This window comes from Mastigoproctus giganteus, chromosome 8 (genome assembly GCF_048544385.1).
Source record: "Mastigoproctus giganteus isolate SK-2022 chromosome 8, ASM4854438v1, whole genome shotgun sequence".
Lineage (NCBI taxonomy): Eukaryota > Metazoa > Arthropoda > Arachnida > Uropygi > Thelyphonidae > Mastigoproctus > Mastigoproctus giganteus.
Window position 1 is genome coordinate 218,440,383 of NC_143582.1, and position 19,604 is coordinate 218,459,986.

A 19,604-nucleotide genomic window follows, 5' to 3' on the forward strand; every position below is an offset into this window, starting at 1 on the left:
AGTCGTCTATACCTGATATTTCATTTACTTCTTCCAACATTGTACAGAAATGGTTCTTCGCCAATCTCTGCACATCATACTTAATAACAGGTCATGGATCATTGAATGCGAAGCTCTTTCGGTGTAATCTGACCACTACAGATTCTTGCTTATGCGGTGGCATCGAGAAGTGCAACACGTAATTGACTAGACACGTAATTCCCAATTTACCAAGACCTTCGGCAAGAGATCTCAACTACGTCTCGTCGCTTTGCTCCTGGAAATGAATACGATTTAATTACAAATAAGAAAACTCTTGAAATCTTCCAAGAATTTGCAAAAGAAATTTTTAACAGACGGCGCCAACTAACTGGTTTCCCTACTATCAGGATATCTGTCTTATAACTGGATTGTGATTTCACCTACCATCCTTGACTGTATATGTTTTTCTTCTCTTCATACGATTCTAGCATCAATTCCACTGAGTCTTCTGTTTTGCAGAAGACTCAGTGGAATTGATGGAAAAAATTTTAGGTAAAAATTTTGTGGAAAAAATTTTAGGTAGACTATGCCACCTTGGCATAGTCTACCTAAAATTTTATTACGCAACAAGGGCTACCAGACTTTACACACTCATTTCTCTAACGACTCGGCTACTACTGATTGCCACCCCATCACTAAACTCCATCACGACTGCTGAATTCATTATTCTTGGTGGATTTTGTTTATTATTTATTTTTTTTTTACATTTATTGCTGTCTTTTTATTATATATATATATATATATATATATATATTTTTTTTTTTTTTTTTTTTTTTTTAATTTAGTGTTTTTATTTTATTTCTTTGTTTATTTTACAATTTATTTATATTTTTTGCTGGTACCACCGGTTTGGGCTCCCTGTGGTATGGGATTTGTTAGCATCCACTGGATTTGACTTTTCCTCCAGTGGATGCGGGATTCTTACCTTGTCACTTTCGTTTGACAGTACGTGTATTGTTGTGGTCCACCTCCTCGTGGCGTGGACGGGTACTAGGGAGCAATCACCCTTGTGATCGCTGCTTCCTATTAGCTAAGTGGCCGGATACAATAAAACAACAGAACAAGACACACTTCGCAGACATAACACCATACTTGTATCTGGCCATTTCAGAGAACTCTGTACTCATCACAGTGTACCATGGCGGAGTTGAACTAACGTTTAGTTCTCGCCGTACATAACACACACATACACACAGAAACTGTAAAAACTTGATTTCGTCCAAATTAAACCGCATGAACCTCATGTTGGCTTTTTTAATTCCAGCGCTCATCCTTACCGCGTTTTTTTTTTTTTTTTTTAAGACCCTAGTCACTGGAATCTCAGGAAACTTGGTGGCAGGCGCTGCCAGAGTAAAAACTTCAAACTACTGGGTACCTGGTCTGCCTCCACGTGGCGAAGTGTGGGCAACGTTGGGCCTCAGCAGGGGTTCAGCGACTAAACTCCTCAGAGATCTACCATCACCAATCTCATGGGAACACTGCTAAGGATCCGGGTGGAAAAGTCTTGGGTTCGAGTACCGCCAATGACTTGAGAAGTTTTAATGGGTCTTTTAACAACGTGAATGAGTTGGTGAGTCGAAGCCGAGGGTAGCATGGTTTTTTTCTCTCGGAAACTCGGAATTTTCATCCAGCAAACAGAAAATCGACTCCAAGATACGCGTATTTTACAGACAGTGTAAAATAAATATTATGGCCTTAGCTACTCTTGTTATCTGGGAGATGGGGGTGTTTCTCCTTTTCCGTATTGGAATTGATTTTATTATTATTATTTGATTGGTGCTTTCTTTTGATAATTTTTTTCTTTCCAAGGAGAAAGTACATTCAATTTTCTGTGGACACACATCCATTGTGCTTTTTCTGCACTTTTATCTTCTGACTTGAGTTTGTTTTCAGCAAGTGTTTCGGTATGTCTCGTGTAAGTTTACAATTTGTTTTGTCAAGAGGAGTTCGATTTCACGATTTGCTTCAGGAATTCGATCCTGATTCTGTATCGAAATGCGCCATGCTGTTATTTCTTTTTCTGTGGATGTCTGAAGATGTTATGAAGACACGCAGGAGTAGGACCATCGTTCCATAATTGAGGTCGATTATATTTCTGTTCTTAGTGAATTTATGAAAAAGATTCAGTCCTTTTCGCTGATTGAGGAACTCGAGTTGACTATTCCAGGCTCTTCGAATCAATAATAGGGACACAGGATTTTTTTGATTCTCTACTGGTCCGGCATTCATTGGTACGGGACTTGTTAATACAAATGTAAAAATTATTCTGTATGAATAAAAAAAAATGGAGGATTTCTACTGTGTATGTATTATTTACGTGTAAGGATTTTTGCGATGACAGTTTTTAAAAAACAATAATTGATTTTTTTTTTATTCGGTTAATTTAAATTCACCTAAAAACTATTTCATTTGCACATGTGTATTATGTCCGTAAATTGAATACTTTGTCTGGTTGATTTGCCTGTTTTGCCGGAAGAAAAACCGAGTTTCCGGAGGAGAAACGTTGCTGTCCATACCTGAGACCGACTAACTCTGCCACGTACCTAAACGAAAAGGAAAGTGGAGTGACTCCAACTTGTGACCCTTGTCCATCCTGAAGACAGACCATTTATGACCCTCTGTCTCCTATCTTTCTTCAGCCTTCGACCCACCGTACGATCTTACCAGTAACTCCAACCTCTTCCAGGATTTCATAAAAGCTCAGTAATTTTTTTTTCTTTTTGTTGTCGGCTGGTTCAGCAAAAGCGTTTGGCTTCCTTGCACCATTTGTCTAATACTGAATCTTTGACTAAGTCACTCAGGGTGGCCTGGATTTATGTAAAGAATAATTTGCTTCTTTGTTCTTAATAGCCTGTGAGCTGTGGATCCTGGTCTGACAGATCCCACACCTCCATCAAAATCCATCGCAATCTGAGTAGAAATCAAGCAAATCAAGGACAGAAGGGTATTCATTAAAGATGACACGGCCTGGCCATATGCCAGTATGAGTAGACTAAGCCTGTACCAGCAAACATACTCCATACAATGATCTCACCTGCAGCCGCTTGAGTGCTGGACACGAGACAGTCCGACTGCACGGCTTCATGATGTTGAAACTACACTATCAGCTGAATTTTGGTGCAACAAAGTGTAAATTGAGAGTCGTAAAACCATGCGATGTTTTTCAACTGTTCCACAATGCAGTCTTGCTGTTGGCAGGCGCCCCTCCAGTCGAATCTTCCAATATTTTACAGAAAGAAGTAGGTTTCTTATACGCACGTTACCAAATCTCAGATTCTTCAAGTCCTACTCATAGTTCGGTTTGAAAAAATGGGCTTGCTTTCTTTGCCTAAATTTAACTAATCAGTCATTTTCAATACAGGGTACCGTCTTTTCTGACACAGTTCCTTGGATTACCGACTTTCTGCCGAAAATCTGCATTTTCCTTTCTTCTTCCATTCATTGTATGCATTATGGATGGTAGTTTTCGACACCACCAGTGAATTCCTTTGTCTTCTCAAATTGTGGCTGCTGCTAAACATGTTCCAACATCTTGGTGAAAATCGCAAAGAACACTAATCTTCACAATGATTGGATTTACACAAGTTCTTGACATCAGAAAGTTCTGATATCAAGAACTTGTGAATTTGCCAATGGTCAACTTACTTTTGAATAGCGTACGTTTAACTATCTACTGACTTCAATTGCAAATGTCTCTAATTTTTTGGCCAGTGAGTAAATTAAAATGACTGACTAATTCAATTCAGCCAAAGAAAGCCCCATTTCAAACCGAACTATGAGGTGCCACTTGAAGAATCTTGGAAGAATCTTGCTAATCGGGTGCATATAAGAAAGTCACTTCTTTCTGTAAATGATCAGAAGATTCGGTTGGAGTGACGCCTGCCAACAGCACGACTGGACTGTGGAACAGTGGAAAAAGATCGCATGGTCTGATAAACACCATAATTTTGGTGCATCACTTTTTTTCACCAAAATAATGGTGTTAGTGTAGCGTGAACCTTATGAAGCCAAGCAGACAGATTGCCTCGTGTCCTACACTCAAGCAGCTGAAGGTGAAATCATGGTAGGGAGTACAGACTTAGTCCACTCATACTGACAGAAGGTCGTGTTATCTTTAATGAATGTCCTTCTGTCCTATCGGACCATCTTTACCTTACAATGCTTCATTTGCTAGGACAGCGATGGATCCTTCCAAGACCAAAATTGAGCTGCACGCAGTGAAAAAATTGTCTGAATGATTCGAAGAACATTCCCAAGATTTACAATATCTCCCCTGGCTGCTCAATTCTCTAAATATGAACTCAGTTCAGAATTAAGCAGGCAGGGAACGTGCTGGAAATCTTGGGAATATTCCTCGAATCATCCAGATACAAATTTTACAGATGTATGAAAAGGGTAGTTCGGCCACCCAATCCTATATGATCATAATACAACAGTGGATAAGTATTCTGATGGAAGAAAGGTGAAATCGGAACTTTGAGTTCGTCAGACTCTTAAAGGAATCCATGCCACCAGGTGCACGGTCTGTAATTCGGGCAAAAAGTGGCCCTACTGCACATTGAATATAGTTTCCATTTTTGGCCTATGACTGTAATATGGATATCGGGATGTATTTGCACGTATATATTGAGTTCTACAGAGACCGAAGGGTTTAATACTATACCAGCAAAGCTCTCTAGAGTCTCGCCCACCAGAAATGAATCATTCATTGCAGTATGCTTTGTTTCCAGATGAGGGAGGTAGTATTATTGGAAATATATTGTGTAATAATGAGAGATGGAAAAGGTGTGTGGACCGGGTGTGAAAATAGATGAGGCGACTGACCAGTTATAAATTGTACATGAGTACACATATCATTTGCAGCTACACATTACCGTGAAAAGCGTGGTTATTTACCTACAAGGGATGCCTCAGAGGTGTAAAACGGCCAAGATTCAAAACTGAATTTAATTGATACGGTAATGAAAGGAATATTGTAAATATGAATATATTAGCTTTTTATGAGATCAATCAATGATGATATAATAGGAGAAAGGGAGGCACGATGCCGTCCAGAGAAGGTGAAGGGTTGAAGAATGTAAGGAATAATCATTCTGTGGAACTGGAACTGTACGTTGAGCATTAAGGATATGCAGCGTAACAATGAAATCGTGGTAAAATGATGCATCTGGTAAGAATATGCAATAGAATTTCTGCAAATTGGAAACACAGATAGAGGTCGAATTGTGACGTCACACTGGAAGGTATCTATATAACTCCGTGGTATTCACAGGTGGATTGAGATGACGGCAAGTTTGCAAGTGATCTGCAAGAGAGGTCAGTGGGGAATGCGAACTTCGGATGCATCTCAAGGAGTGGCACTCATTGACAATTAATTTTATGAAACATTAGACGCGTTTATTGTATTGTCATTTGTAAGGATGGATTTGGAATTCATTGTGCTGTTTAGAAGGGATCCTTCAATGAAAAATTGTAGAAAGGCTTTTCGCGAAAGCATTTTGGACAATCTGCACGATTCCAGATAGTGAAGCTTTTAACCACAGCAAAGGTTAGTATTACTTAGTGACATCATCCGAGACGCTGCACACTAGGCGACACTATTATCAACACCAGAATGCATCACCAATTTCCCAAATTCGGGACTGACAAAAGGCGTTTATGGCTGACCCCAACAGCCTTAATAATGCTACAGCCGTCTCCGTGTTTAGAGATCAGTGAGAATTCTTGACGTTGGTGTTAGAATCGCTTATCATTAGACTGTCGAGGAAGGTGAGACGGAAATTTAATCTTCAGGAAGGTGGATAATTTGACTTCTATCCTGTGGACACAATATGTCCACACATTCTGTCCTGAATGTGTTGGTCGAAAGCCTGGATTTTTTCACTGCTTTCAAGTGGACCAACATCGTCGACGAAGTGATATCGCTGTGTTGTAATCTTAAAAATAGGTTATTGGGAAATGTGACTTCTGAACTTCTTGGATGGACACAGTCCAAAAATTATATTTTTGAACTGTGTCAATACAATTCTTGGGGTTGATTGAGTTGTCATCAGAAGTAGGATGCTCACTTTCCTTTAAACACGTTCGCAACGAAGAATTGTTATCGTAAATGAATCCTTTCCATAAGCCATTGGTCAACTGAAATCCATTATTATTTTAAGGATGCCATCTGAAATGCTGAATAACAGGAAGTTATCTTCAATGGCAGAAAAGCCTATTGATCTCCCAACGTGTTCTATCGGTTCCAGTCAGAGTAACGCTCTAGACAGTAATCAAGGACTGACTGATCTTTCGGTTCAGATACCCCCGTGTCAGAGTTACATTTTAGACAGTTGTCGGTGGATGTTGGACCTAGTAGGGTTTTCTCTCATTGAGAGATAATCTCTTGGAGGACAGAAGTTCAAGAAATTGTGTCCTTAATATAAATTTCTGGAGTAGATGATCTTTGACCTTTGGAAGGAATTTCTGCAGTTAACAGGGCTGGGTGTGTTGAGGTGTTCTTTGACAGTGATATTGCCGAGGTATGTGGGTGGGTGGGTTATAATAAAAATGGTGACGACAACCTTACAAATGGGTTTTTGAATTTTCTGCTTGGAGTTTACCAATATATGTATATTTTCTTAATGTATTCCAATACTTTTGCATTTTTTCAGTTTTTAACAAAATAAAAATACAGATATGTGTGTTTATTGCGCCTTATTTTAAACATAAAATATGAATTCTGCAGAAAATAAAAGTTCCTTCAATTTTACTCTTTAATACGTTAAACACGCGAAACTAAACTTTCTCATGTCCAAGATAACCATCATGTTGGAACGTATGCGCAGTGAATATTATAGAAGATCGTAGATGATTCTAAAGTGTTTTCCATAATATAAAATGAGTAAGAGCTGTAACTTGTTAATTCGAACACCCGTCATTCAGAAAGAGTGGTGTCAGTTTTGTGTGTTTCGTGAGAAACATGGCAAGAAATAACGAACTCAATATTGAAAAAAGAAGTGCTATTATAACTCTGTATAAAGAAAGTTAGTCCATGAGAAGTATTGGAATTTCTGAATACAATCCAATATCCTGTGGACTTCGACTTTGTGGAAGAAATTTTATATTATAAGAGAACAGGGACTCCCCAATCTGGCTACCCAAATCTCCTGACTTAAACCCGATAGCGCTTTTATGGGATCATCTAGACCTTGACGTCAAGTTCGTGAAGTTGCCCATCTTCACAAAATTTGAGAGAAATCTTGCAAATAGCTTGGAATAATGTTGGTCAAGACGTAAAACATTAATCGCCAGCGAGCGTGTAATGTCGGGAGTGAAGACCCGTCTGTTGCGTTCTTAGCTTAAATTTTACACTGCCTTACTACTAATATCGGACCACTCGTTCGTTCTTTCAGTGTGGGTGACGTCTTTTCTACGCACCTCGTGTCAGACACAAGTGTTAATATGCTCATGGGCCTTCCCGGTGAAAGTAATGAGACTGTGAATGCAAGATGTCGCGACCGCAAGTTAAATACTTCCAACGCGGAATGATAATAGAGTGCCACATAATCAATTAGTCTGTACGTGCTGACACCGTCACAAAACGATCCCGAAAACCTTGAAGCTGACGGAATGTGTTGGTTTTTGTTGGGCTTTAGGCTATTAGAAACTTAGGCCATGTTGCAATGTATACTAGTTATAATATACAGTATATGTAAATTGCATGTGTTTTGTTATGTGTTTTCTGAACAAAAAATCAATTTCCGGAGTAAAAACCATGCCACCTACGCCTGACACAGAGTAAACCAGCTATGTTGTGAAAAAGATGTTAAAATCTAACGTTCCTGATATAAAAGGAACATAAAAGGTACACTGCATAAAAGTTCCTCACGTCACAGACGGGATACGAACTCAAGTCTCTTCCACCCCGTCTGGGGAGGACGGTGATTATACGAACTGTGCTACACACGAGTTCGCGAACACTATAAAAAATCGTCAGCTCGGAAATCAAACTGATATTGTCGCAGGGCAGCCAAGACCTAAGCGAGACGGTTGGGACACATGTTGGTTTTGCATAGGTGTGGTAGATGCCAGGGGAATACTTCATTGTCCGACAATTAGGGTGGGTGAATTCAGCTTGATCATCAGGGTCTGTTTTTCATGGTTTGGCTGGTAATACAACTATGTTGTTTTGAGAATACAAAATAGGTTGTATTTTGGACGATATTGCGTTTCCTACGTCGTGACATATTGGTTTCAGGACATGAACTTCGAAAGCATAACTGGCCAACCCAGAGCTTGAATTTATCCTGTAGAGAATCTCTGTGATGAATTGGATCGTGTGAGGATAGAATATTTTAGAGAAAATATTAGTTTTCGTGTAAATAAAGCTTATTTGTGCACTGCCCTACAATAAATATCTGGATATTAATTGCAAGGCGATGTAGTTTCTTCTTTTATTAGCTTAAGACAATTGTATTCATGTTACAAGAGGATATGATGTTTGATCGAATTACATTAGCATTTTATTCGATAAATATTGTTTCTATCTTTTATTACAATATCGCATACAATATATCTACACCGATGAGTCAAAACATTATGACCAGCAGGTCATTATGTCAATCGAAGCAACTGCAGGTGATCTACGGCACGTGTGCAGTCGAGAAACGGTTTAAAAAACACCTGATACTGAGCTCCGTTAATCAGTGTTAGTCTTGTTCTTCAGATGGGAAAGGCAGCGGACGTACGCGAGTTTGACAAAGGTCAAATTTTAATGGCCAGACGGCTGGGTCAGAGCTTATCAGAAACGGCCCAATTATTGGGATGCTCACGGTCAGCCGTGGTTAGTACTTACCAAACGTGGTCCGAGGAATCCATTAGCAATCCATTCAAGGCTTTAAACACCTCAATGAGAACTTCCGCAGGTGCCTGTAATCGAGACGCTGTAATTTCCAGAACTAAAGCCTTTCTGGGTAAGAAAACCCTTTTGTAACCTTCGCCAGTCTGGTCGCTCTTCTCTGCAACAGTCCCAGCAGATCTACACCCTTCCTAAAGTGAGGCCTCCAGACCATATACAGTACTCAAATTGCGACCTACTGGTGGGTTAGTTTGCATTCATTCCGTATATATGGTTTATTAAAACTCAGAAACTTTGTATTTATAAGTTTTATTGCAGGAGCTGACAGAGTTCATTGTAAAAATAAAACACACCACAACTGGTGGCAAAGGATTTAACAAAAATGATTGAAAACTAAATGTGAAATCTGATTAATACAAAGAAATCAGTTTACGATCCTTTGTGGTATTTATAGTCGATAATAAATGCCACTTAGAAATTGTGTGGCAATTCGACTGCGACGTTCCATATCAGCAGTTTTTATAATTGTGCGAACGTATAAATACAATTATATAATATAAAATGTTCTCATGGAACTTCAGTTCCATAAGCGTAATTGGTTCCCCTTTCACCGGTTCGTTGCTGGCTTCTTAATTGCAATGGTCATTGAATGGTACTCCAAAGTAACTGTTCCGTCTTCGGCTTTTTTGCAATTACTTATGTAGTAGTCATAAATCTCTTGCACAAACTCCATTTTTTTGATCCACAGGAATGTAAACCGAATAAGGACAAATGGAGTCCATCCACTCTGAAATTAGATAACCACGATTAATCATTATATAAAAACCCAAAAATTAAAATATTTAAGGGACTCTGATTAATATAGTTAGGGAAGGACGTTAAGTGGTAACTACTATACATTAAGGTGACGTCTTAGGTATCTTACAGATACCCACCATCAGACCGTGCTGTTGGGGGGTGGGACAAAAATTTGGGTTACAAATTTGAATACAATTACAATCATGTAGTAACTGCACAGCTGTTGTATCTCTATCTCTAGAAAAAACTCTAGTCTTAAAACCCGATATTTACCACAAAACTCAAGCAATAATCATTCCTTCCCAAATTTCCCCATACGCACCTAATCGCACGATACCTCAACTTAACTACCCAGCCATATCATCAACCTAAGCTCGAAAACTTTCACAACAGCAGAAGTTAACTTTAACCCTACACTTTTAGCCCTACACTTATCTCCACTCTGGACTCCCTAGCCCGGCCTCCAGAACAGATTAAAGAATGTTCAGAACAATCAAGTCAAGGATGCCATCTATAGAATAGACATGCGATTACTACACAACACAGATTACAAGAGGATGTACAAGGAGAATAACAATCTAACCACCTGCGTAAGAAGAGCCTTAAAAAAACCTGAAAGAAGGCAGAAATAGCCATGTATCAAAAGCAGACAAAGAAAACACAACATTCATTATTGACAGGAAAGATTACATCACAAAAGTAGAAGAGCTTTTAAAGGACATCAGCATCTACAAAACATTGAAAACAGATCCTACCAGTGGTCTTGAGAAAAACGTCAAAAGGAAACTACAAGCCTTGCTCGACAGCAAATATATAGATGAAGAACTCCACAAGAAATTTAATCCTAACAGCCTGGAAGCGCCGTACCGTTTGCTAATATAAAAGCGCATAAACCAGGATTCCCTTCCAGATCTATTATCAGTGGTAGGCATCACCACGGGCAGAAGATATCAAAATGGTTGACACATCTGCTCTCCCAGATAGTTCCAAAGAACCAGAGATCATTGAAAAACAGCCAGGATTTAATCGTAAGGCTTAAGAATGTGGACGTCAACAGTGACGATATCTTGACGTCGTTCGATGTGTGGACTCCATGTTCACAACCATACCCTCAGAAGAAAGCAAAAACGTGTCTCTTTCAAGCAATAGACAGCGATATCCTTCTGGGATACCCAAGATCTCTACCCATTTCATAATAGTCCTCGTACATCTTTCCACAGGAAAGTCGTACTTCACATTCAACGGGGGGGGATTCTATACGCAGATTTCTGGCCTCAGCATGGTTGTAATTGTAATTGTAATATTTGTGATTGTATTCAAATTTGTAACCCTTTGCTCTAGAAACTTTGCTCTAGAGACTAAACATGGGTTTCACCACTTCAAGCCTCCAATAAGCGAAGTGGTGGTATTTCACCGGTTGATGAAAGTGTGACTTCCGAAGCTCTTTGAAATATAAGAGGGTTTGGTGACATTTCATTTTTGGACTGTGTTCATGAAATGAAGGGGTTTATTGAGTTGTCATCAGTAGTAGGATGGACACTTTCCTTTTAACGCATACGTAACGAAGAATTGTTATCGCAAATGAAACCTTTCCACGTGTCAGTGGTCAACTGAAATCCATTATTATTTTAAGGATCCCATCTGAAATACTGAATAACAAGAAGTTATCTTCAATGGCAGAAAAGCCTGTTGATCTCTTAACGTGTTTTCTCGGTGCAAGTCAGAGTAAAGTTCTAGACCTTTATCAAGGATTGATTGACCTTGTTCTCTCGGTTCAGATAACCCCATGTCAGAATTACACTCTCGACAGTTGTCGGGGATTGTTGAACTTAGTGGGGTTTTCTCTCAATGAGGGATAATCTCTTGGAAGGCAGACTCTCACGAAATTGTGTTCTTAATGTAAATTTCTGGAGTAGATGATCTTTGACCTTTGGAAGGAGTTCTACAGGTAACAGGGTTGGGCGGGTTGGGGTATTTCTTTGATGAAGTGATATTGTTGTGGTATGTGGGCGGGTTCAAATATTATTTGGCGTTGCCTTCACGTTACCGACCAAAAACCATTAAACCTTTTCCAAAGATAGAAAACTCTTACGATTGTTACCACCTGTCACAATTGTAAGAGTTTTCTTTTCCTCGAAAAGATTTAATGGTTTTGGAATTCTACTTTGAGTTTAATAAAGTGTTATCTTTTCTTAACGGATTGCAATACTTACTGTGCGTTTTTTTTATATCTTTTACACCTTTTATTTGTAGTAAACAAAAATACGAATTATTGAGAAATTTAAAAAAAAACTACCTGCGAGAACAACTAGTTCCAGCTATCGACAACTCGCTGGCTAAAAGAGAACTTCCTACAATCTAATCTAAATATCAAGGCCTGTAATTTGAATTCATGACCTAATTCTGGAATTGTTTAGAACAGTGAGAATTCCACCTTCATTTTACTAATACTTCTCAGAGCCTTATAAACCTCAATCAGGTCACCTCTGAGATGCCTAGTTGCCAAGCTCTGTAGCCCACATAATCGGAGCCTTTTCCCTCACGGTCGTCCTGCCAATTTCGCATTACTAGTTGCCTGTCTTTGGACCTTGTCAATATGTCTTTTTTCAGATGAAGTCCCCATACTTGAACACACTGTTTTAAATTTGGTTTTACAATTGTCTTATACAGTGTGATTATGACTTCGCTATCTGTATAGAATTGCGTCTGATAAATCATCAATAGGACACCATAGGCTTTCTCGGCTGCCTGTTTACACTGTTCAGAAACTCGCGGTGTCATAAATTGGAGTCCTGAAAAATGGGATACAGTTCTGTTCTCTGATGAGTCCCATTTCAGCCTACAAAGAGATTCTAGACGTTATTTTATCTGTAGAAAAGGAGGAATGCGGTACCATCACTTCAAAATCAGAGAAAGGGACACTTACGGTGGAGGCTGTGATCTCGTGTATAATGATCAAACGACCGCAGCGCTGTTCATGCTTTTGACAGGGCTAACTTAACTGCGCCGAGTTGCCGATAATAGATCCTCGAACCCTATGTGCAAATTTTTAGGGATGTGGTTCGCCCAGATTTTCTTTTCATGTACGACAAATCTTAGAAGTATCTATCCACGCTTAGGAACTTTTACTCTCTTACTCCTCCCACCCTTCTTTAGAGCATCCCAACTTCTACAGGTTTACTTAGCTCTCAAAGGCCTTCGGGACACCTCTCTTGGTGCCCCCTTTCACTTTCACCTTTGATTCCCCCTTCTTCCACTGTCTCCATTTTTCTCTTCACTTGGGACTTCCCCCTGGCTCTTCCAGGCCAGGAGGAAGCCCCAAGCGAGGAGAAAAATTCTGGGAAGCGAGTTCCATAGTGATCGCACCTCCCAGTAACTAAGATGCCAGATGAACAACACAGCAACACATAAATTACGGTGCCCAACATGACTCACGCTCATCTGGCTTTTCAGAGTCTTACATCTTCACAGTAAAACTAAGTTCGGTTTTGTGGGATACCACTGGCACCGCCTGACAAGTACACTATGTCCACTCTGATCAATTTTGTGTCATAAAATTCATCTCTAGTGGAGAATATGAGTTCTTGCTTTTGATCTGTCTATAGACTAAAAGTGTGTTTCTTCAGGAAGACATCGCAATCTCTCTTTCCCAATGAGTAAGTAAGTGGGTTCGCAATGCACTGTAATAAAGTAAAACTCCAAAAGTCTTAAACGAGGAGAGGCCAAAGCAGTAATTTCGTGAATTTTATTTCGCTCGAAAAACAATCACCAGAAGCAGAACGTTGAGAAATGCTGTAAATAACAATAAATTATCAATAAATCGGGAAACTTTCTAACAGCTTTTGCATTTTCCATTAGGCAATGAATCCAGATGAGCAACTGTACGTCGGCAGTCACAAACTGCAGGCGAAAGATGCCAAAAAGTTTTTTGAAGAAGTCTGTGCAGAATTAAACTGGAGCGACGATGATTATGTGTTGGATATCGGCTGTGGACCAGGTGACACGACAAAGGACCGTCTTCTTCCGTACTGCCAGAAGTTGAGGAAGTTGGTGGCTTTTGATATCCTCCCAAATATGATTGACTTCTGCAGAACACATTACTCGGCAGAGAAAATCGAATATCATGTAGCAGATATTGAAGACGGGTAAGTACATTCCTGAGCCAAAACATTAAGATCACCTACTTAATAGCGTGTTGGGCCGTCTTTTGCCATGATAAACCTCTTGTGCCAGGCGTGGCATCGTTTTAACAAAACCGCGGAAGGTGTTCTTAAGTATTCAGGACCAGCTGGACTGAAGGACGTCGCGGAGTTTGGCAAAGAAACGAGTCACTGACTTGGACTGGCGAATGCTGCATTCCACCGCGTCCCATAAATGTTCGATTGATAACGGGAGAATTTGGCGGCCAGGGAATCAATGCTTGGACATGATTCGATTCGCGAACCGTTCCTGTAAAATGCAGGCCTATTGACATAGAGCATCGTCTTGCTGAAAGAGTCCATCTGGATACGGTCACCATGTAGAGCAAAACTTGATCCGAAACAATTCTGAGGTAGGATCTGGTTGGTGATGATGCGTTCAATGAGAAGGAGAGGACCGATGTCCTGAAAACAGATGCCATGACACCACTGCCATCAGCCTGTTTTTGTCTCAACTGTGCAGTCCGGTTGCAGCAATTAGCCTGCTCACCATCCAATACGTACACGTTCATCGGCACGATGTAGCTGGAACCCTGATGAATCAGACCAGGTGACTCTTTTCCATTCCTCCAATGTCCAGAAACAGTGCTCTGATGCCCATTCCAGGCTAAGCGCGGGTAACACAGTTGGTATGATACGGCCCTCGCATACCGAGTAGGATAAATCTGAATTCGAATCCCGTCAATGACGCTTTTGACGCAATGGGTCTTTTTCACAACCAACTTGGATGAGTTAGTCGATCTCAAGCGAGGGTAGAATAGTTTTTCACGGCAACTCGAGTTTTCGTCCAGCAAAACACCAAATCGACCACAGAACACACACAATTTAGACATATATTTGGTCGGTGTAGGGTTTTAGGACCATCAGCAACTTAGGCTATATTGCGCTTTATATGGCCTAAATTGCGAAGATATAATATATCAGTAAATGTGCGGGTGTACAGGCCATGTAGTACGTAAGCCACCAAGTGTGCATGAACTGGTTGCTTAGTCCACAGGCCTATCCTCAAGACCATCCACTGAATGGTACACTTGGTAACGTTTATCTGTGCACGCTAGTTGTCTGCGCGGTAGCACAGTGGCATTGTCACCGTCCTCCTCACACCGGGAGGACGGTGACTATACCACTGTTTTTTCTCACGATACATACTACTTTTTCTCCTCTTCCAACAGAAGAGGAGAAAAAGCAGAATATACTGCAACTTAGAACAAGTTTGAGCTTCTGCAGACTGTTCAGGACCAAGATATCGACGAGGAACACAACAACTTTCTGAAAGTGATAAAGCCTAAGAAACCTATTGGTAAAAAGAAATCCAAAGAAGAAAAAATTAGCTTAAATAGCAGAGAAGGCATAATTCAAATAGCAGAAGACTGCTATAAGTATTATATAATGAGTAAGAAAATGATGCCAGAAATGGGAAAGATGGATCGCAAATCTGTAACACATGCGACATACCCGATACCCTTCCTGGTGAGGTAGAACGTGCATTGAAGAAAATGAAGAATCAGAAATTCCCGGGTGGAAATTGAGAGGAAGAGACATAACAGAGAAACTGACAAGACTCTTCCCAAAATACATTAGGAAAGGTGTGACGTCTAAGGCGTGGAATAAGGCAATCATAATCTTGTTGCATAAGAAAGGAGATCAATTAGAAATTGGAAATTATAGACCAACTAGTTTGTTATCCCACATCTACAAGTTGTTCACAAGGGTCATTACTAACAGATTAGAAAGAATACTTGATGAGAATCAACCGGAAGAGCAAGCTGCCTTTAGGACAGGATTCTCAACTATGGATCACCTTCACGTAATATCACAGCTAATGGAGAAAGCAAATGAATATAAAACACCATTATGCCTGGCATTTGTGGATTATGAAAAGGCATTTGACTCCATACAGCATAAGGCAATGTTTCGGGCACTGGAAAGACAAGGCATAGATACTCCATATATTATGATTTTGAACAAAATATATGAGAGTGCTACATCCTTTATTAGACTAGACAAAGACAGTAGGAAATTTAAAATCGAGAAAGGAGTTCGACAAGGAGACACAATATCTCCGAAGCTGTTTACTGCTGCCCTTGAGGAAGCTTTCAGAAGATTAGACTGGTGGCAGAAAGGAGTCAATGTGAACGGAGAGTACCTAACCCATTTACCATTTGCAGATGACATTGTGGTCATGAGCCAAGATCCCAAAGAATTAGAGGAAAATCTGAATCAGTTATGCACAGTTAGTAAAGATTTTGGACTAAACAAAAGTAATGATGAACAAGTATGCCACAGGAAGAGACATAATGATTGAAGGAGCAGTAATTGAAAAGGTGGAGTCATATACTTGTCTTGGGCAAGTCATCAGCTATAATAATGATAAATGATTGGAAGTCAAGAGAAGAATAAATTTTGGATGGATAGCATTCAGAAAATATAGTCACATACTGAAGAGCAATATCCCAGTTTGTCTGAAACGCAAAATAATGAACCAGTGTATACTCCCCACCATGACTTATGGAAGTGAAACTTGGGCACTCACTAAAAGAATGGAAGAGAAGCTGAGAACTTCAAGTAAAGGACATTCTTATCAAAACTAAATAACTAAAATGTTGTTGGGCAGGACGCATAGTTCGAAGACGTGATGACAGATGGACTAAGAAAATAACAGAATGGTACCCAGGAGGAGCGAGAAGAAAACCTGGAAGACAACAACAGAGATGGTCAGATGAAATTGATGAGTTGGTAGTAAAAGTTTGTTGGTAGTAAATGGATGGCTATTGCACATTGCAAATGAAAATTGTTGGAGAGGCATTCATCCTACAGTGGATTGAAAATGGTTGATGATTAAACGTTTCAAAACATTATGATATTCTAAGAAAATATTCGCTGCATCTCTGCTCATCCCCTTAACCTGTTCTGCTCTTAAAGTTTACTAAATGATTCATTAACATTTTTATTTGTTAAAATATTGGTTAGACATGCTATCTAACAGATTATTGCATAAAAGGATATTTTATTAGTACAATGTTCTGTATTTCAGAAACTCCTTTCCTCTTGAATGGACAAGCAAATTTGCGAAGATTTTTTCTATTTACTGTTTCCAATGGGCGAAGGACTACCACGTAGCGTTTCAGAATGTGTTCCACTTGTTAGCACCAGGTGGTTACTGTGCCATCCTATTTTGCAGTTCTACACCCGTTTGGAAAGCATTTGAATATATCAAAATAAACAGTTCATGGAGTAAATACTTGAAGGTTAGTCTCTTTCTTTCTCTTTTCTGAATTGTCATATTAACTTTTTCCTGGTAGATTGTCATATTTTTGAAATGGATTCAACTCGGCTATGAAGAAAACTACCTAGTAATATACACTTCTCTATCATTAATAACTAGACATTCCTTTGTTGATAGTTGATCACCTCTTATCCAAGAACCACCTGTCACACACGACGATAAATATGCTTATAAGCCTTCAGGAGACAGTAGTACGAATGCAATATAACGAGATTGACAGAGTTAACGGACCACCAGGGCAGATATATAAGGTGCCATATGAGCAATCGATCTGAACGTGACATTTCATCGGCATTGAAGATCCTTAGGAAGATGATTGGTGATGTGATCTGGAAATGGAAGCGGACTGGTGTGAAACATTCACCAAACAACAAGAAAACTTTTGAAGCTGGCAGAACGTGACAGGAGTATCCTAAAAATTATCTTCCCCTTTGAACCCTGGTCGACGTTGTTTAAGCACACACAGATCCTCAGTGAAACGATTGGGACACATATCAGCACCAGTACTGTGCACAGAATGCTGCATGATATGGGTTGCCATGGTCGTGTATCCTTCCCCAAGCCACTAACACCCCTACTAATGCCATACGCCATCTTACTTGGTGTGAGGCCGCTGATTTTTAACTCTAGACCAATAAAGAGCTGTTCTTTGGAGTGACGAGTCACGGTATATGGTCTACAAGGTGAAGGTCGGGTCTAGGTGTGGCAGACTCTGGAGAAAGCTACCTGCCGGTCTGTATCGTCCGACAATGAATTTTCACGGTGTCAGCCTCATGAATTGGGGCTGGTTTTCATGATTTTGTCTGGGACCATAGGTTGTTTTGAACAAAACTATGAATTCTGAGGTCTCTCTTGATGTCTTGGACATCTAGATAGACCTCAGAATATAATGCTTTACCTAAGTTCTGGCAGTACGTCGGAGAAGTCCCATAAAAAAAAAACCAGCCACTTTGCGAAAATAATTCATAAAAATTTCCTCGAGTCATTGACAGGATTGAATCTTAGCTCTTTTTCCATAAAGTGTGGGGAAGTCACTGATTCTAGCAACTGTGCTACACACGAGGATGAATAAGTGTGCGTTAAGTTCCGAAGCACCCAAGGATATTTAGGCAACATTTTATTATATCTCTAATAATAGTTCATATTCTTCGATTGGTTTTCCAGTTTGCTGTGCGAAAAACTCAAAAGTTTCTGGAAAAATCTTCACTTGAGGAAACCTGACACGTGAAAAAAATAAATATATAAAAATACATCAAGTGCCCATCGAATATATATATGTGCATAATTTTTTTACGTTGACCCCAATGATTATAGATACACAAACCTGTAGTACTCCAGTATTGTTTGTAGTTTGAGAATTGAGAAGACATAAGTTACTTGTTGACAATGGACTCAAATTTCTGTAGATCTTCAGGAAATGCAGTATTTAAGAACAAAAGTTGTTTCAAAGGATATATATCCTTTCTTCCACGATTTCTGGATCTTATTGATGATGTTAATTCACTACGTCACAATAGGATTCATGAAGATCGAACTGCGTTTCATCATGATTTGAATCAATCGTCAGTATATAGTGTCTGTAAATTGCGAGTATTCTGTGGTCAATTTGCCTATTTGCTGAAAGAAAATCCATGGTTCCCACGAATAAAAACCACGCAACCCTATCAGACTAACTCAACAACATTTTGAATTTTGGGAGTATTGGCAACTAAAGCCATATTGCTTCGTATATACCTGTAAATTGCGTGTGTTCTCTGGTCGATTTTCTGCTTGCTAGACGAAAAACCCGAGTTTCGGGAAGAAAAATCATGCAACCTCATCTGAGATCGATTAACTCTGCCACGTTGTAAAGAAGGGTCACAAAAATTCCTTGCGTCAATGACGACATTCGAACTTATAACATTTTTCTTGAAGAATCCAGACGTTGCTGTGGCGTTTGAAGATGTGTATCGAACCTAGTGGGGTCTAAGTTTCTTAATTCGTAAGATTCTTGTGATTACTGTGTTTCAAACCACTCCTTGTCTGTATTTATATGTCAGGTGATATCAGGACGTTTATTTAAAAAGAGAGTAATTTCAAGCAAAAAATTGTTTTTGTTATGTCTAGGAAGTACCGCTCTTCGAACCAATGATCCATTCTATGGACAAAGAAAGAAGACTCAGTACTATTCGCAAGATTTTGGAGCAGATCGGATTTAAAATCGTCAGGTGTGAAGATAAGGAAAACTTTTATATAATGGAAGACGCCCAAGAATGCATGGGTAAGCCTTCTTTTCATAAATGTCCTCGTAGTGTCTCCATAATTTCAATAACTTGATTATAGAAACATTAAATATTTATAAAGTATTTCATCCTGTTATAAATAGTATTTAGTTGAATATATGACATCATACCGACAGCAATTTAGTTTGAGTTTTTTAGTCTGTAGATGGAACTAAATTCAGCAAAGTTCTTCTAATTAA

At 39.4% G+C, this 19,604-nt stretch overlaps 1 protein-coding gene across 1 annotated transcript in view; it reads left to right on the top strand.

The window, feature by feature from the left end:
* LOC150082295 (juvenile hormone acid O-methyltransferase-like) overlaps positions 1-19,604 on the top strand; it is a 70,366-nt gene that overhangs the window by 41,976 nt on the left and 8,786 nt on the right. Inside the window, exons 2-4 of the mRNA XM_090380477.1 lie at positions 13,517-13,803; positions 16,892-17,105; positions 19,250-19,403. Of these exons, the coding sequence (XP_090236603.1) occupies positions 13,517-13,803; positions 16,892-17,105; positions 19,250-19,403 (655 nt within the window). The remainder of the gene's footprint in view (positions 1-13,516; positions 13,804-16,891; positions 17,106-19,249; positions 19,404-19,604) is intronic.